This window comes from Oncorhynchus mykiss, chromosome 13 (genome assembly GCF_057628025.1).
Source record: "Oncorhynchus mykiss isolate SJ-2025 chromosome 13, ASM5762802v1, whole genome shotgun sequence".
NCBI lineage: Eukaryota > Metazoa > Chordata > Actinopteri > Salmoniformes > Salmonidae > Oncorhynchus > Oncorhynchus mykiss.
The window spans coordinates 74317630-74335563 of NC_143034.1; the positions used below are offsets into that span (position 1 = coordinate 74317630).

Genomic DNA, 17934 nt, shown 5'->3' on the forward strand with positions numbered 1-17934 from the left:
GACTTTATTTTTGCTCTTGGTTTTATTGAAATATAGCAATATATTGCTGTAACAGACACAGAGCCTTTGTAACCAATCTCTCTCCAGCTGGAACCAATAGTCTGTCTAGGTCCCTCTGTCCATCACAGACCCAGTTTCTTCTCCATCTCCTCCCTCAGTTTGATCTTCTGGACCTAGGAAAGGACAAACACAGAGGTGATCAACACAGTCGTCTATGCTGGTATTAATATCATTAACCCTGGATAACCTGATTTGTTTAGTGTTGTCATGAAGCCATCCTACCTTTCCAGAGGCAGTCATTGGATAGCTGTCCACAAACACCACATAGTGGGGGATCTTGAAGTGAGAAATCTGGAACAAGTATAAACAGTTACGCTTCTCGTTCACATAAGACATGTTGCCGATGCTTGGTAATGATGGACTGACTAGTTAAAACGACTTCAACTCAGTGGGATAACCATCTGGTTAAAACGACTTCAACCCAGTGGGATAACCATCTGGTTAAAACGACTTCAACCCAGTGGGATAACCATCTGGTTAAAACGACTTCAACCCAGTGGGATAACCATCTGGTTAAAACGACTTCAACCCAGTGGGATAACCATCTGGTTAAAACGACTTCAACCCAGTGGGATAACCATCTGGTTAAAACGACTTCAACCCAGTGGGATAACCATCTGGTTAAAACGACTTCAACCCAGTGGGATAACCATCTGGTTAAAACGACTTCAACCCAGTGGGATAACCATCTGGTTAAAACGACTTCAACCCAGTGGGATACCCATCTGGTTAAAACGACTTCAACCCAGTGGGATAACCATCTGGTTAAAACGACTTCAACCCAGTGGGATAACCATCTGGTTAAAACGACTTCAACCCAGTGGGATAACCATCTGGTTAAAACGACTTCAACCCAGTGGGATAACCATCTGGTTAAAACGACTTCAACCCAGTGGGATAACCATCTGGTTAAAACGACTTCAACCCAGTGGGATAACACGACTTCAACCCAGTGGGATAACGACTTCAACCCAGTGGGATAACCATCTGGTTAAAACGACTTCAACCCAGTGGGATAACCATCTGGTTAAAACGACTTCAACCCAGTGGCATAACCATCTGGTTAAAACGACTTCAACCCAGTGGGATAACCATCTGGTTAAAACGACTTCAACCCAGTGGGATAACCATCTTGTGTTCAATCCCCAGGTGACTTGTTCATTTCTGTCTCACCTGTCCCTTGCAGAAGTTTCTGATCTCCTCTCTGCTACAGTCCAGTCCCTCCTTCAGTCTGATACAGGCACACACCTGTTCCCCCAACCTCTCATCTCTCACGCCAATCACCTGGGGAGAAAGAGAGGTGGACAGGACAGGGAGAGAATATAAACACCTGGGCCTCCTGTACGTTGGGATGGTTCTCACCTGGGCCTCCTGTACGTTGGGATGGGTGTGAAGGAACTTCTCTATCTCAGCAGGGTAGATGTTCTCTCCTCCACGTATAATCATGTCCTTTATACGTCCCACTATACGGCAGTACCCAAACCTGTCCAGACTGGCTATGTCACTGTGGAGACATTCACAGTTGATGCTCGCGCTTACTTTTCATCTGTTGCTGTCTGGGTCTCTGTTTGTTTCTCTGTGTGTCTTTATCTCTCGCTCGCTCCCTCCATCTCTTTCTCTCTCTCCATCTCATTTCTTACCCGGTTCTGTACCAGCGGTCTTTGGCGATAGCCTCACTGGTCTTGTCTGGGTCGTCCCAGTACTCCAGCATAACAGAGTAAGCTCTGATCAGCAGCTCTCCTGGATCCCCCAGAGGAACCACCTCTCCAGAGGACACATCCACCACCTTCGCCTGGCCAGGAGAACACAGGTAGGATTTCATGTGTTTTAAAGAAGGAGGAATATAAACGTTAACCATACTGAATGTAGATGAATTAGGACCCTGACATTAGACACATGACTATCGCTTCTCTCACTTGCTCGCTCACACACACACACACACGTCTGGTGTCAGTTAAGGTTTGATACCTCAGCGTGGTTCAGGATACATCCCACCGTCTCGGTCTTCAGTTCCTCGTTGTCTCGTGGGTAACCAACAAATGCCGCAGGGCTGTTCTCTGTGGTCCCATAGCCTATCTGATGTTACCAAGGGAGCGTTGTGTTACCCCATACAGATTATAAAGTATATTATACACACACAAAGACAGAGAAAAAGATGGGAAGGACTTACTATCATATCCTTGACATTCATATCAGTTCTGAGTTTCCTCATGACTTCAGGAGGACAAAGAGACCCACCCGTAAACCCTGGAACACAACAACAGAAATCACAACCACCCTTCCTGGGCACAAATACTATTACTGTATTACTAATACATTATACTACTGCAATCTGCAGTTGAAAAATAAAACAAATTGACACCCCGCCACTGTTTTGGTAAAAATCTGAGGGATGGGGGCGGAGACATGTAACCACTCTCAAATTCATAGAGCTATGGATGAAAGGACCGACAATCCATAATATACAAATGATTGTTTTAGGAGCGATCCATAATATACAAATGATTGTTTTAGGAGGGCACCAGACCGAGACCATTTAGTTGCAGTTTGTGACCCTTTGACTTGGCTGTGGATGGAGAAAAACTGCTGGTCACCTCACTCAAAACTTCTTATTGTTTTGGATAAAATCATCATTTGGTCAAGCAGTACGCCTAAAGTCAAATCAAATCAAATTTATTTATATAGCCCTTCGTACATCAGCTGATATCTCAAAGTGCTGTACAGAAACCCAGCCTAAAACCCCAAACAGCAAGCAATGCAGGTGTAGAAGCACGGTGGCTAGGAAAAACTCCCTAGAAAGGGAGTGAGTCCTGCCATGAAAGTGTCCATTTCACCAGGGCCAGCTGCTGTGATGAGCCAGCCACGCCCTCTCCTTCCAAATATCTATTTAGTGGAGGAGAAAAATGCTTTCTTTCAAAATGCAGTTGTGGGAAAAACACAAGTTTTGAAAACATGTTGTTAGTTGAAGAGGGGAAGGGTCTCTGATGTCTTTGAGATGCAGAGAGCGTGAGGTACACGTTGGCGCCGAGTCCTAGTAGACTATCACTGGATTGTTTTTAGGGCATTCAATTTACTGCAATTAATCAATTACACAGCTAACCATCAGCAATATTCAGTTAGCGATCTAGCTAATGTGTTTTGAGTTAGTGGTGAAATAGTCCCAAATAAATTAGCCTATTAGCTAGTGCACACAAACATGTAGGCCAATGGATCTCTATTGAGCAAAACCAATCTGACATTTCCAGAGCCCTAGTTTGACAATAAAATAAAAATATAGCAACAATCAGCTAATTGACGCTTCGCTAAGCCTCGCCCCAGAATTTTGGGCAACCAATCGCAGCGTTCCAATGCTTGCTACTGTGATTCCTGAAATGCAGAGCCTTTTGGAGGATCTTTCTAAGTGAATATTTTCTTACGTTGTTTGCTAACTCAGGTGGTTAGCTAGCTCTGTCTCATTGACCACCAAAACATTGCTAATGCTAGCTAGCTACTTTATATAACTTGTTTTCTCTAAATGTATGTAAGCCAGCAAAGTTTGCCATATTATGAATTCAACTCATATCTGCTGTCGACATCAGGATACGATTTGAGAACACGAGTTATGTCCAAAAGTGGTTGGTAGCTTTGACTGCATGCTGACAGTGACTTCAGAGTCATTCAGTGGCTAGCCACACTACAAACCTAATTTGACCAGGTTCCCCGTGAAGTCCATCACAACATATCACAGAGCTTCCTAATTAGCAAGGGTTATCTGTGTTAAATTTAATTGTGTATTATTTTGAAACCATTGTCAGAGGATTTTGTTATTGGTTGAATTGGGAATTGGGCTTCTCTGGAAAATGTTGTCTGAAGTTGCAACAGTACTTAGTGAATAGTTAAAGTTGTAGATGAAAATGACCTGATCCATGCATTACTGCTTGGACATGTTTGATTGAAAAATGTATTTATTTAATCATACCACCTTTTTAAACCACAGTGAATTACTTTATAAGATGATTATAAAGTGTTTCTATTGAGTAACAAAATATTGGTGCAACCAAATCATGAACTGGTGCCACCAGCTGAAATTGATAGCGGCGCCAGAGACCCCGACTGAAAACCATAGCGGCGCCAGAGACTCCGACTGAAAATGTTAGTCAAGAGCCTCAAACAGGAGTAAAACAGGGTTAAAACAGGGTTAAAACAGGGTTTAAACAGGGCTCCAGACTAACCATTACAATGTTTACAAACATTGGAGTAAAACAGGCTCATATTTTGGTGCAACAGCTGAAGTTAAACTCAAGAGGTATTTGTATGTTATAATCTTCAAGAATCAATGGGTACATGAATTTAATATAATATTTAATAAGTCCAAAAATTGATGTAGCAACTGTAAATGACCCCTTTCAGTTTAAACTTTACCACAGTAATCCAGTTTATTTTCATGTATTTCCAGCCATCCAACAACAGTCTACACAAACAAACCTCAAATCTCTCACCAGATTCAACTGATGACAGGTCATAGTTGTGTAGGTCAGGCTGTCCAAGCATGTCAATGTACATGGTAGGAGTTCCGTAGAGGAAATTACACCTGAAACAGAGAACATATAGAGAGGTATTTAGTGTAATATAGAGGTTAATTCTCAATGTGCTCAGTGGCAGCTATTTATATTATTCTTATTACAACACACTGACATGAAATATCTCTATTGTAAGTCTCCAGGATGTGTAAGTCACTTAAGGAAGAGGTTCCTAAACTTTACTACCTTTCATTCTGAATGGCCTCCAGGTTGGCACGGCTGTCGTACCCAGCAGAGGGGAAGACCAGGGTGATGCCATGCAGTGCCATGCACATCCCTCCGATCACTGAGCCTATGCAGTGGTACAGAGGAACAGGAACACACGCTCTTATAGGCTGAGGGGGAAGCAACAAGAGTAGAGGTTACATGAGAAAAGTAGAGAGAGAGAGAAACACAGAGACAGAGATACAGAGAGAGATGATAGTCTCATGTCTCCACTGACCTTCCAGTTGAATCCCAGACGAAGACCCACAAAATAGGCGTTGTTGACGATGTTGTGGTGGGAGAGGGTGGCACCTTTAGGATTTCCTGTTGTTCCCTAGAGAACAGTAGACATCAGACAGACTAATACTGTAGTTGCCTACAGACCAGTAGACAGACTAATACTCAGACATAAACAATGAATACCTGTTGATGTGTTTTGTGTGTATGTGAGGGTAATAATAATAATGTATTGATATGTGTGAGCTGTGCAGTACAGTATTACTGCTCCAGGGGGCGCTGCACTGCAGCTGTTCCTGTTCTTCCATTACCTCGTGGGGGTGTGTGTGTGTGTGGGCTGATTTCCCAGACACAGATTAAGCCTAGTCCAATGGAGATCACTATGGAAAGTGCTTCTTTGTCCAAGACTTGGTTTAATCTGTGTCCAGGAAATCAGCCGTAAAGTATTCTTCTTTCAACAGGAGACCTACGGATGTGAACTGTATGTTGATGGGGTCGTCGAAGGACAGTTTGGTCTGCAGGTCCTGCAGCTCCTGGTGGTGCTGTCTGCTTCCAGCCTGCATCACATCCTCTACATGTACAGTCCCTGTCTGTCTGCTGTCTGTCACAATCACCATACGCAGGTCTGGTAGTCTGGCAGGAGGAACACAGTAGGTTAACATTACAGTAACACAATGACCTTTACATTACAGTAACATTACAGTAACACAATGACCATTACATTACAGTAACATTACAGTAACACAATGACCATTACATTACAGTAACATTACAGTAACATTACAGTAACACAATGATAGTTACATTACAGTAACACAATGACAGTTACATTACAGTAACACAGTGACCGTTACATTACAGTAACACAATGACCATTACATTACAGTAACACTGTCAGTAATATTACAGTAACACAATGGCCGTTACATTACGGTAACATTACAGCAACACAATGATAGTAACATTACAGTAACAGCCTTCATTAGGTCCTCTACTGTCCCTGTCTGTCACCATCACCATACACAGATACTGAGGTTCCATTTACAGGTAAATAGACATCCACTGGTGGTAATATTTCTTATTCAGAGTCGATCCAGCAGAGTTCCTGTGTTCCCTTCTACTGTGTTTCACATTAACCAATAATTTCACAATTTCTGATATACAGTATCACATGCCTTACTTTTATGTTTGTGCATCAGTAAAAGCAGGAAGTGCATCAGCTATGCCTCTACTTCCTTTCCTTTCAATTAGGCTGGTTTGGATTTGTCCCTGGCCAAAATGGCTGCCATTATCATACCATTCAGGAACTTTGAGGGTTTATGACATAGCCCTTCTAGTAATTTAATGGGATCTCTACTATGGCTATAAATATGTTAGCCACCCTGTTCAGGGTTCTATATCTATGATGTTAGCTATCCTGCTAGGTACTTGTTTACTTCATGGTGCAGTAATACAATATTAACATACCTGTCTGTTAACTCAGTCATTATGCAGTAATACAATATGTCTGTTGACTCAGTCATGATGCAGTAGTACAATATTAACATACCTGTCTGTTAACTCAGTCATTATGCAGTAATACAATATGTCTGTTGACTCAGTCATGATGCAGTAATACAATATGTCTGTTGACTCAGTCATGATGCAGTAGTACAATATTAACATACCTGTCTGTTAACTCAGCCATGATGCAGTAGTACAATATTAACATACCTGGAGCTCCTAAAGACCCCTGACTCTGCTGTGTCCATCTCTGGGCAGATCTGTCTCAGCGTGTCACAGAACCTCTGGGTCTTAAACTGGGTGGGACACACCACAGCATTACACTGCACCTACAGAGACAGAGATAACAGAACCTCTGGGTCATAAACTGGGTGGGACAAACCACCGCATTACACTGCACCTACAGAGACAGAGATAACAGAACCTCTGGGTCATAAACTGGGTGGGACACACCACAGCATTACACTGCACCTACAGAGACAGAGAGAACAGAACCTCTGGGTCTTAAACTGGGTGGGACACACCACAGCATTACACTGCACCTACAGAGACAGAGATAACAGAACCTCTGGGTCTTAAACTGGGTGGAACACAGACAGCTTTACACTGCACCTAGAGAGACAGAGAGAACAGAACCTCTGGGTCTTAAACTGGGTGGGACACAGACAGCACCAGGGTCAGGATCAGTTCAGCTATTCATTCAGTCAATCCAGGAAGTGTAAAACAACACGATACTGGATAAGAACAAACCTTCCCCAGGGTGAACTCCAGCTCCTTCAGCTGATAGGCTGGGTTTATCGACACCTGTAGAGATTAGAACAATACTTTAATATTAGGACCAATAGATCCTAACAGATAATACATGTTCATTTTAGAATCTAATATAATAGCTCATCTTCACCAGTATGATGCCAGCCTTGGCAGTGGCGAACTGAAACAGGATCCAGTGGTATGTGTTGGGCCCCCAGACTCCTAGTCTGTCCCCTCTCTTCAGACCCAGGGCCAGGAGACCTGCAGCGGCCTGGTCAACCTGGGGAGGAGGGAGAGCATGACCCAGGAAGTAATATACAGGATGATATCCCGATATGTAAAGGCATTCTGCAGTTTGTGTTTATGAGTATGTGTATAAATGTAATGGAATATATTATTACAAAGCTGTTTATATGTCTCTGTTGTTTCACCATGGATGTCCTAGTTAGCAGGCCTCAGGGTGTTTCACCATGGATGTCCTAGTTAGCAGGCCTCGGGGTGTTACACCATGGATGTCCTAGTTAGCAGGCCTCAGGGTGTTTCACCATGGATGTCCTAGTTAGCAGGCCTCAGGGTGTTACACCATGGATGTCCTAGTTAACAGGCCTCAGGGTGTTTCACCATGGATGTCCTAGTTAGCAGGCCTCATGGTGTTACACCATGGATACTGACACATAATAGTTATGTTACTATTTGGTAAACCACCAATCAGATGCACTGACACATAATAGTTATGTTACTATTTGGTAAACCACCAATCAGATGCACTGACAGATAGTCCTGCTGAATGTGCTTTGAGTGGGTACAAAGGTAACGGCCTAACAATGATCTCTAGATATGATGAAATAGATTAGAAGAGAGGGTGGATGGAAGACCTACGTCCTCCTGAAACTGGGAGAAGGTCTTACGGACTCCATCCTGCACGAACACCAGGGCCTCTCTGTGGGGCCAGCGGTCAGCTGCCGCCTGCAAACTCTGACCCACCGTCTGGCCCAGCAGGGACACTGAGGAGGCCCCATGGACGTAGCTGAAGCTCTGCCCTGGGACCATGGGGGGACTGTCCACATGGAGGGATCTGTTGATGGACAGACAGGAACAGTAGACAGAGTAGACCTGGGTCAAATACATGAGGGAAATACTTGGAAGCTGTTTTTAGGTGCACTTGATAACACTTTGGAGTTTGGACATAGAGGACTATTTAATTGGTTCCATTGTACCACGCAAACTACAGTAGACACAACCAAATTAATTCAGCTCAAGTATTTGACATATGTACTGTAGTTGACCAAAGTCTGATACAGAGAGAGACAAAGAGGGAGTAAACACAGAGAGATGGGTTGGAACAGAGAGAGATGGGTTGGAACAGAGAGATGGGTTGGAACTAGAGGTTGACCGATTAATCGGATTAGGGCCGATTTCAAGTTCATAACAATCAGACATTTTTGGACACCGATTTTTATTTAATTTTTTTACACCTTTATTTAATCTTTATTTAACTAGGCAAGTCAGTTAAGAACACATTCTTATTTTCAATGACGGCCTAGGAACTGTGGGTTAACTGCCTCGTTCAGGGGCAGAACGACAGATTTTCACCTTGTCAGCTCGGGGGATTCAATCTTGCAACCTTACAGTTAACTAGTCCTTGTGCACTCCACAAGGAGACTTGCCTGTTACGCGAATGCCGTAAGCCAAGGTAAGTTGCTAGCTAGCATTAAACTTATCTTGTAAAAACAATCAATCAACCAATCATAATCACTATTGCTCCTCGCTCCTCCCTGGGCTCGAACCAGGAACACAACGACAACAGCCACCATCAAAGCAGCGTTACCCATGCAGAGCAAGGGGAACAACTACTAGAAGGCTCAGAGCGAGTGATGTTTGAAACGCTATTAGCGTGCGCTAACTAACCAGCCATTTCACTTCGGTTACACCAGCCTCATCTCGGGAGTTGATAGGTTTGAAGTCATAAACAGCGCAATGCTTGAAGCACAACGAAGAGCTGCCGGTAAAACGCACGAAAGTGCTGTTTGAATGAATGTTTACATGCCTGCTTCTGCCTACCACCGCTCAGTCAGATACTTAGATACTTGTATGCTTAGTCAGATTATATGCAACGCAGGACACGCTAGATAATATCTAGTAATATCATCAACCATGTGTAGCTAACTAGTGATTATGATTGATTGTTTTTTATAAGAAATGTAATGCTAACTAGCAAGTTACCTTGGCTTACTGCATTCGCGTAAGAGGCAGTCAGTCTCCTTGTGGAGTGTAACGAGAGAGGCAGGTCGTTATTGCGTTGGACTAGTTAACTGTAAGGTTGCAAGATGGGATTCCCCAGGCTGACAAGGTAAAAATCTGTCGTTCAGTTAACCTCCTGTTCCTAGGCCGTCATTGAAAATAAGAATGTATTCTTAACGGACTTACCTAGTTAAATAAAATTATAAAAAAATATATATATTTGTTTTTAAATCAGCAAATCGGCGCCCAAAAATACCGATTTCCGATTGTTATGAAAACTTGAAATCGGCCCCAATTAATCAGCCATTCCGATGAATCGGTCGACCTCTAGTCTGAATACTAGTCAAGACACAGGCCATCAGGTCCATACTCTACAGTTGACGGATCATAGCGATCACTGCAACTGTAATTGACTACATTGAAATGGGATTGACCCCAACTAGTGGTGTGCTCTATAGGTCTGAATGACAAAATGTCATCTACAATCTATGTCAAAGGTCAGAGGTCAGAGGTGGGCTTTAGAAAGGAAACACAACTTGCAAAATGACAGAAATAATCCAGCCAGTCTATGTATGACGATGTCAAGAGAGCTGACCTACCTACAGCACCAGGTTGGGTTCCCAGGTGTCCATGTCTTCTGTAGTGAGGAGACCACCTGTACAGGTTGTAACACAGCCCTTCTAGAGAACACACTGAGCTGTCTGAGGTGAGTAGCCCTGGACCTCAGTAGAGAGGAGCTGATCCACACCGCTGACATGGCCTCAGTCAGCTCTGAAAATAACACCCAATTTATTATGTTCTGAACCCATTTAGACCCTTGTTAAAAATGTTGGCTGTAAATCTTCCTAGAAGTCAGAAAAACATGAGAAGGGACATGTACAAATGCAGATTTTGGGCATTTTATAAAGTCTTTATTCATATTATACAAATTATTTAATTTTTCCATGTGGTTTCTATTAAGAGAGGCACTTATTAATGTAACAGGTTTTTGAAATTCAATATTGGTGCACAATTCCTATGTAAAATATCAAAGGAAAGCAAAAGGCACTCTATTCGTGGAATGACCCATCTAGAATCTAGAAAGTCGATGACCATTGAAATGCATTGGGTTTTAAGCTAATATTGGTTGCAGTACAACAAGTATGAATAGTATCAAACAGGAACCTGCACATTCTAAAGTTGGATAACTTATGATAATGTATGTGCTTTCAGCATGCACATGACAAATAGGTGTCAGATTTCCCGCAAACACATTAATTAGAAGTATGTCGAATTTCTAAAGCAGTTCTTTCTTTCAGCAAGCGCATCTATCTAAAATCATTTCGCGGCTGTATAGCATACTCAATGCAACACATTTACTGTGAACAGTTACTTCTGAATAACACGTCATTACAAAATAGATTACTCGCACTTTTTCTTATTTTGCCTTGGTAATGGGTAGACTATCGCTAGGTCGTTACACATAATTCCATGCTGCTTTGAAAACTCTTGTTAGACTGCAGAATAGACAAACAAAACCTTTTTACTAGGCCCAATTAACGTGTCACTGGGGAATAATCATCAGGTATTCATCATTTAGTGTTTGTTATTTTAGCCATCTGGCTGCAGGCCTGATTGTTGGCTGACATCTTACTGTAACATTAGGAGTTGATACACAGTACTGGCTGGTTTATATTATTATTCAATTAACGCTTTCAAAACATTTCTGTTACATCAAATCTCTGTTAGGCTTCATCATCATGTCCCATCACGAACGACAATCATAAAATGAAACAAAGGTTTGATCATCTCTGACCGACGCGAATTACAGGCCTCAAGAAATCAATCACTATGGAATTCTATATATTTGAATAATACCGCTGTCTGCGCCCTATCATCTTTGCATGATAAACTATTCTAACTTTTATGAACATATCCTTACAGTAAATGACAAAATGTGCTCTGACTTCAGAAAACTTTTCTCCGATCTTTTCAAGTATAACATAAGTTTCCCTACCAGAAAACAGGCGATACCGTAAAGTGTTGTGTATTCGCGCACAGAAATTCAGGAGGAAACTGAAGAACGGATGGCTGAACAATGTTTAGGCTTGACCGCGTTTTGGAAGTGTCCGCTCACTTGCCTGCAGTGACTTTCCTGGTACAACCTGTTACGAAACATGACGTGCGGAATCTGCTTGCGCACGTCCTGATTGGGCACATCCTGATTGCGCACATCCAACATAAATACCCAGCTGTCAAGGCGGGTAAATTAAAATGTCTTTATTTTCTGGCTAGGTAGCAAGCTATTTTCTTCTTTGGAATACGTTTTTAGAAGCTATTGTCCAAATCACTGTTATTAAGAGTTTTCTACAACTCTAACTTTGTAGTCTGATGCTATTTACAGAAATCGATTACGCTCAAATCAAATGTATTTATAAAGCCCTTCTTACATCAGCTGATACCTCAAAGTGCTATACAGAAACCCAGCCTAAAACCCCAAACAGCAAGCAATGCAGGTGTAGAAGCACCTAAGCTACGCTAAGTTGTTTTGCAAGCTATTTTTAAGTTAGCTCGATTCTTCTGTATAGAGACATAGCTAGCTGGCATAATCATTAGACACGGAATCCTTCACCTGCTAAGACCTAGCAACTGACATAAATCCCATGATTTATTGATCACCAAGTTATATCTGTAGTTTTTGTAGAAGCACGACTGAAGTAGAATATAATTTGTTTAGCTTTTGCATTGCCTGCATTCTTTGAATCTGTACTGTACTTTGATTAAAGTAAAGCCCTGTCTAAACCATGTACAATTGTCTGTCCCCACCCCCAGTTAGACGGGGTACCTACGAGCGTCATTCTGCTTCACAATGTCCTGGGGTACGTAAAGTAGTGATTTTACGTCACGCTGTAAAACATACATACATTCACTTTAGGATCGAGGGAAAGATGAACGGAGCAAAGTAGAGAGAGATCCTTGATTGAAACCCTTCTCCAGAGAACTCAGGACCTCAGACTGGGGCAAAGGTTCACCTTCTAACAGGACAACAACCCTAAGCACACAGCCAAGACAACACAGGAGTGGCTTCGGGACAAGTCTCTGAATGTCCTTGAGTGGCCCTGCCAGAGCCCGGGCTTGAACCCGCTCTAACATCTCTGGAGAGACCCGGAAATAGCTGTGTAGCGACGCTCCCCGTCCAACCTGACAGAGCTTGAGAGGATCTGCAGAGCAGAATGGGAGAAACTCCCCAAATATAAGTGTGCCAAACTTGTAGTGTCATACCCAAGAAGACTTGAGGCTGTAATCAAAGGATAACATGCTAATTAACAGGGATGTTAACCATTTTGTGCACACAGTTTGAAAGAAATAAACTTTTTGTACATCTGGAACATTTCTGGGATCTTTTTTTCAGCGCATGAAAGATGGGACCAACACTTTAGATGCTGCATTTATATTTTATTTCAGTATAATAGAATCATAGTACATGTATGTTACCCCTCCTAAACCTCTACAGTCCTGTTATGTTACCCCTCCTAAACCTCTACAGTCCTGTTATGTTACCCCTCCTAAACCTCTACAGTCCTGTTATGTTACCCCTCCTAAACCTCTACAGTCATGTTGTTATGTTACCCCTCCTAACCTCTACAGTCCTGTTATGTTACCCCTCCTAAACCTCTACAGTCCTGTTGTTATGTTACCCCTCCTAAACCTCTACAATCCTGTTATGTTACCCATCCTAAACCTCTACAGTCCTGTTGTTATGTTACCCCTCCTAAACCTCTTCAGTCCTGTTATGTTACCCCTCCTAAACCTCTACAGTCCTGTTGTTATGTTACCCCTCCTAAACCTCTACAATCATGTTGTTATGTTACCCCTCCTAAACCTCTACAATCCTGTTATGTTACCCCTCCTAAACCTCTACAATCCTGTTATGTTACCCCTCCTAAACCTCTACAGTCCTGTTATGTTACCCCTCCTAAACCTCTTCAGTCCTGTTATGTTACCCCTCCTAAACCTCTACAGTCCTGTTGTTATGTTACCCCTCCTAACCTCTACAGTCATGTTGTTATGTTACCCCTCCTAAACCTCTACAGTCCTGTTGTTATGTTACCCCTCCTAAACCTCTACAGTCATGTTGTTATGTTACCCCTCCTAACCTCTACAGTCCTGTTGTTATGTTACCCCTCCTAAACCTCTACAATCCTGTTATGTTACCCCTCCTAAACCTCTACAGTCCTGCTGTTATGTTACCCCTCCTAAACCTCTACAGTCCTGTTGTTATGTTACCCCTCCTAAACCTCTACAGTCCTGTTATGTTACCCCTCCTAAACCTCTACAGTCCTGTTGTTATGTTACCCCTCCTAAACCTCTACAGTCCTGTTATGTTACCCCTCCTAAACCTCTACAGTCATGTTGTTATGTTACCCCTCCTAACCTCTACAGTCCTGTTGTTATGTTACCCCTCCTAAACCTCTACAATCCTGTTATGTTACCCCTCCTAAACCTCTACAGTCCTGCTGTTATGTTACCCCTCCTAAACCTCTACAGTCCTGTTGTTATGTTACCCCTCCTAAACCTCTACAGTCCTGTTATGTTACCCCTCCTAAACCTCTACAATCCTGTTATGTTACCCCTCCTAAACCTCTACAGTCCTGTTATGTTAAGATATGATGAAATAGATTAGAAGAGAGGGTGGATGGAAGACCTACGTCCTGCTGAAACTGGGAGAAGGTCTTACGGACTCCATCCTGCAGGAACACCAGGGCCTCTCTGTGGGGCCAGCGGTCAGCTGCCGCCTGCAAACTCTGACCCACCGTCTGGCCCAGCAGGGACACTGAGGAGGCCCCATGGACGTAGCTGAAGCTCTGCCCTGGGACCAGGGGGGGACTGTCCACATGGAGGGATCTGTTGAGGGAGAGACATAACGTATTATAAGCCTTTATAAGACATTATGATGAAGATGTTATAAAGGACCAGCAGCGTCACTGAAGAGGTCCTATGGCTGTAGCTACAAGCTCAAATAGGTGTACCGCTTATAAATGTGATATGCCGTGGTTATAAATGTATTAGGAACGTGGAAAGATACTACGCCTTGCAAAATAGTATTCATACCCCTGTGGATTTCATTCCTGTCCTGCAGCTCAGTTCAGTAGCTCTGATGTGTCTGGGGTGTTTAATACATCATCCACAGCATAATGATTAACTTGGCCGTGCTCAAAGAGGTATCCAAGTGTGATTGGTTGTTGTTACCCATCTACCAATCCCTGCTCTTCTTTATAAATGCTTTCAAAAAGCTCCCTGGTCTTTGTAGTTTAATCGGTGATTGAAATGTAGTACTTGACTGAGGGACCTTCCAGATGTTGTATATATGGGGGACAGAGGAAGGGTTAGTCAATCAAATATCTTGTCAAGCCCTTTTATTTCACACAGAGTCCATGTAACTTATTATGTGATTTGTTAAACCACATTTTACTCTCAAACTAATTTAGGCTGTCCTGGACAAAGGGGCTGAATACTTCTGCAATGATTATAGTGTAATCCTGTAATTTTTATTACTCTTAAAAGATAAAAACATGTTTTCTTACACTTTAACATTAGAGTATTTTGAGTAGCCCGACCTCCTGTGGACCCTAACCCGACCTAACCCGACCTCCTGTGGTCCCTAACCCGACCTCCTGTGGTCCCTAACCCGACCTCCTGTGGTCCCTAACCCGACCTCCTGTGGACCCTAACCCGACCTCCTGTGGGCCCTAACCCGACCTCCTGTGGACCCTAACCCGACCTCCTGTGGAGTTCTGTGGGCTGTGGTTTCATAGTCGACCTCTCTCGGCTGTTCTGTTGGGAGCCTACATAAACGGCAAGCCTCTATTAGAACAAATATGGCCCACCTCACTCACTCAATATTATTCCCATCAGGTCACAGGACATGTGAAGTCTTTCAGAGGGGAAACTGGACTTAATGGATATGTGGAGAAAAAACAAACATGTTCAGTGCCAAGACAACCACGCTGAACCCTGTTCCTTACAGCCAAGACAACCACGCTGAACCTTGTTCCTTACAGCCAGGACAAAGCAGAAACTGAGCTGGACAATCCAAGTAAAAACATATTTGATTTGTAAAAAATCATGTTTCTGAAAAGGAAATCTCACAAGGAACCATTGAAAGACATACCTTCAGTCTCAATAAGTCCAGTCACATACAGGTCATTTAGTTTGTACTCTACAGTTGGTAAATCAAATAAAAAACATGTAGTTTGCCGAATAAAGTTGAATAAAGAGAAATAATTCAACTAGTCCAACTCTGTGGATACTCTTTGCACCCAACACCAAATTAGCTAGGCTGTGATAAGAGACTAGTGTGTATGACAATGGTAAGAGAGTTAACCTACCTACCGCACCAGAGCCAGGTTGGGTTCCCAGGTGTCCATTTCCTCTGTAGTGAGGAGACCACCAGTAGAGGTTGTAACAAACCCCTTCTAGAGAACACACTCAGCTGTCTGAGGAGGTGAGTAGCCAGGGTCTGAGGTACCAGAAGGACAGGACAGAGCAGGAGAGAAGAGGAGACTGGAGGGACCTTTGACCGAAGGCTTCAGGAGAGAGAATCACAGTGTGTGTAGTGATATGTTTAACTCTTATCTAAACTGGTCTGATTGGGTATTTACAGGTTACAGGTTACAGGCTATATAGCCCACAGTCATGTAGAGGCAACGGGTTTAGCTTGGTATGTCAGGGTGGGTTGTTTGGTGAAAAAAAGAGGGTAGTCAGTAAACAAAATGTCCATTTTAAAATAAAAATTTAAGTATATACTTTTCTACATTTTTCTGGCTTGCACGGTGATGTGTGTGGAAATGTGTGTTGGTGCATGTTAGAGTAAGCATGCTGTGAAAAACTGAAAATAATAAGTTCATTTACTTTTAACCCTCAAGCTTCCAAAATGCTTCACATACTCATTGTTGTCAACAACAATGACAGAAGGAAGTGAACAGGGTCACCAGGGCATCCCCTCACCGAAGACTGAACAGGGCCCTTCATGGTATCCCCTCACCGAAGACTGAACAGGGCCCTTCATGGTATCCCCTCACCGAAGACTGAACAGGGCCCTTCATGGTATCCCCTCACCGAAGACTGAACAGGGCCCTTCATGGTATCCCCTCACCGAAGACTGAACAGGGCCCTTCATGGTATCCCCTCACCGAAGACTGAACAGGGCCCTTCATGGTATCCCCTCACCGAAGACTGAACAGGGCCCTTCATGGTATCCCCTCACCGAAGACTGAACAGGGCCCTTCATGGTATCCCCTCACCGAAGACTGAACAGGGCCCTTCATGGTATCCCCTCACCGAAGACTGAACAGGGCCCTTCATGGTATCCCCTCACCGAAGACTGAACAGGGCCCTTCATATTAGCCCGTCACCGAAGACTGAACAGGGCCTCCATATTAGCCCTTCATCGAAGACTGAACAGGGCCTCCATATTAGCCCTTCATCGAAGACTGAATAGGGCCTCCATATTAGCCCTTCATCGAAGACTGAACAGGGCCTCCATATTAGCCCTTCATCGAAGACTGAACAGGGCCTCCATATTAGCCCTTCATCGAAGACTGAATAGGGCCTCCATATTAGCCCTTCATCGAGGACTGAACAGGGCCTCCATATTAGCCCTTCATCGAAGACTGAAGAAGATACTTAACAACTTGATTGAGTGGTCAGGGCTATCACTGTTTGGCTCAGGTTGGGTGAAGGAAACTGAAAAAGGAATTGAATTAGTTTATTTACTTTCAAACCTCAAGCTACCAACATTCTTCACCAGCCATCATAGGAGCCGTCTCACTGAAAGGCCAAAGATGACAATTGATCAGGTAATTGATCTGGTAATTTATCAGATAATTGACCAAGTAATTGGTCAGATAATTGATCAGGTAATTTATAATTGATCAGGTAATTTTTAGATAATTGATCAGTTAATTGATCAGGTAGTTGATCAGGTAACTGATCAGATATTTGACTGATCAGGGCTTTCACTGGACACAGTCTTCAGTATTACGTGTTTACCAGAAAATAAAAGTAGAAAAACTGGTCAGGTTAATAAAGACTCAGATAAGACGTGACAAGAATCTGGGTTGTGAGTGACAGGACACGCTAATGGAGGCACGTCTTATACAGTATGTGGCAGAGTCTGGACAATATCTTAAAAAGTACACAAAATTGGACAAATAGGCTTCATTGGTAATTTTTCAAAACTGTCATGATTATTAAAAAACAACTGTACATCACACATTCCACAAGGTGGCGATAAAGGTGAGTGGAAGGAAATGAGACAGTAGCAGGAAGGGAATGACATCAGAGCTGTGTTAACAAGAACTGTTGTATTAAAATTGAAGACCTATTCAATCCGATCCGT

General features: G+C 43.0%; 1 protein-coding gene across 9 annotated transcripts; it reads right to left on the reverse strand.

Moving 5' to 3' along the window:
- Positions 1-3: 3 nt before the first annotated feature.
- LOC110538874 (medium-chain acyl-CoA ligase ACSF2, mitochondrial) lies at positions 4-16186 on the reverse strand. Of its 9 annotated transcripts, none has more exons than XM_090197614.1 (18): positions 15923-16186; positions 14243-14438; positions 10154-10325; positions 8193-8388; positions 7465-7593; positions 7314-7367; positions 6774-6892; positions 5531-5693; positions 5062-5157; positions 4806-4954; positions 4539-4630; positions 2231-2307; positions 2029-2136; positions 1701-1852; positions 1423-1564; positions 1234-1344; positions 283-351; positions 4-173 (listed from the first exon to the last, which is right to left on the reverse strand). In XM_090197614.1, the coding sequence occupies exons 3-18, from the start codon at positions 10309-10311 to the stop codon at positions 123-125; spliced, it is 1866 nt and encodes a 621-aa protein (XP_090053740.1). In that variant the 5' UTR covers positions 10312-10325; positions 14243-14438; positions 15923-16186; the 3' UTR covers positions 4-122. The 9 variants fall into 9 exon arrangements, 8 of the variants coding, with proteins under 8 accessions (XP_090053740.1, XP_090053741.1, XP_090053743.1 ...); XM_090197615.1 differs by having other exon boundaries at positions 15927-16146; XM_090197617.1 differs by having other exon boundaries at positions 8193-8605; positions 15927-16124.
- Between the last annotated feature and the right edge of the window lie 1748 nt (positions 16187-17934).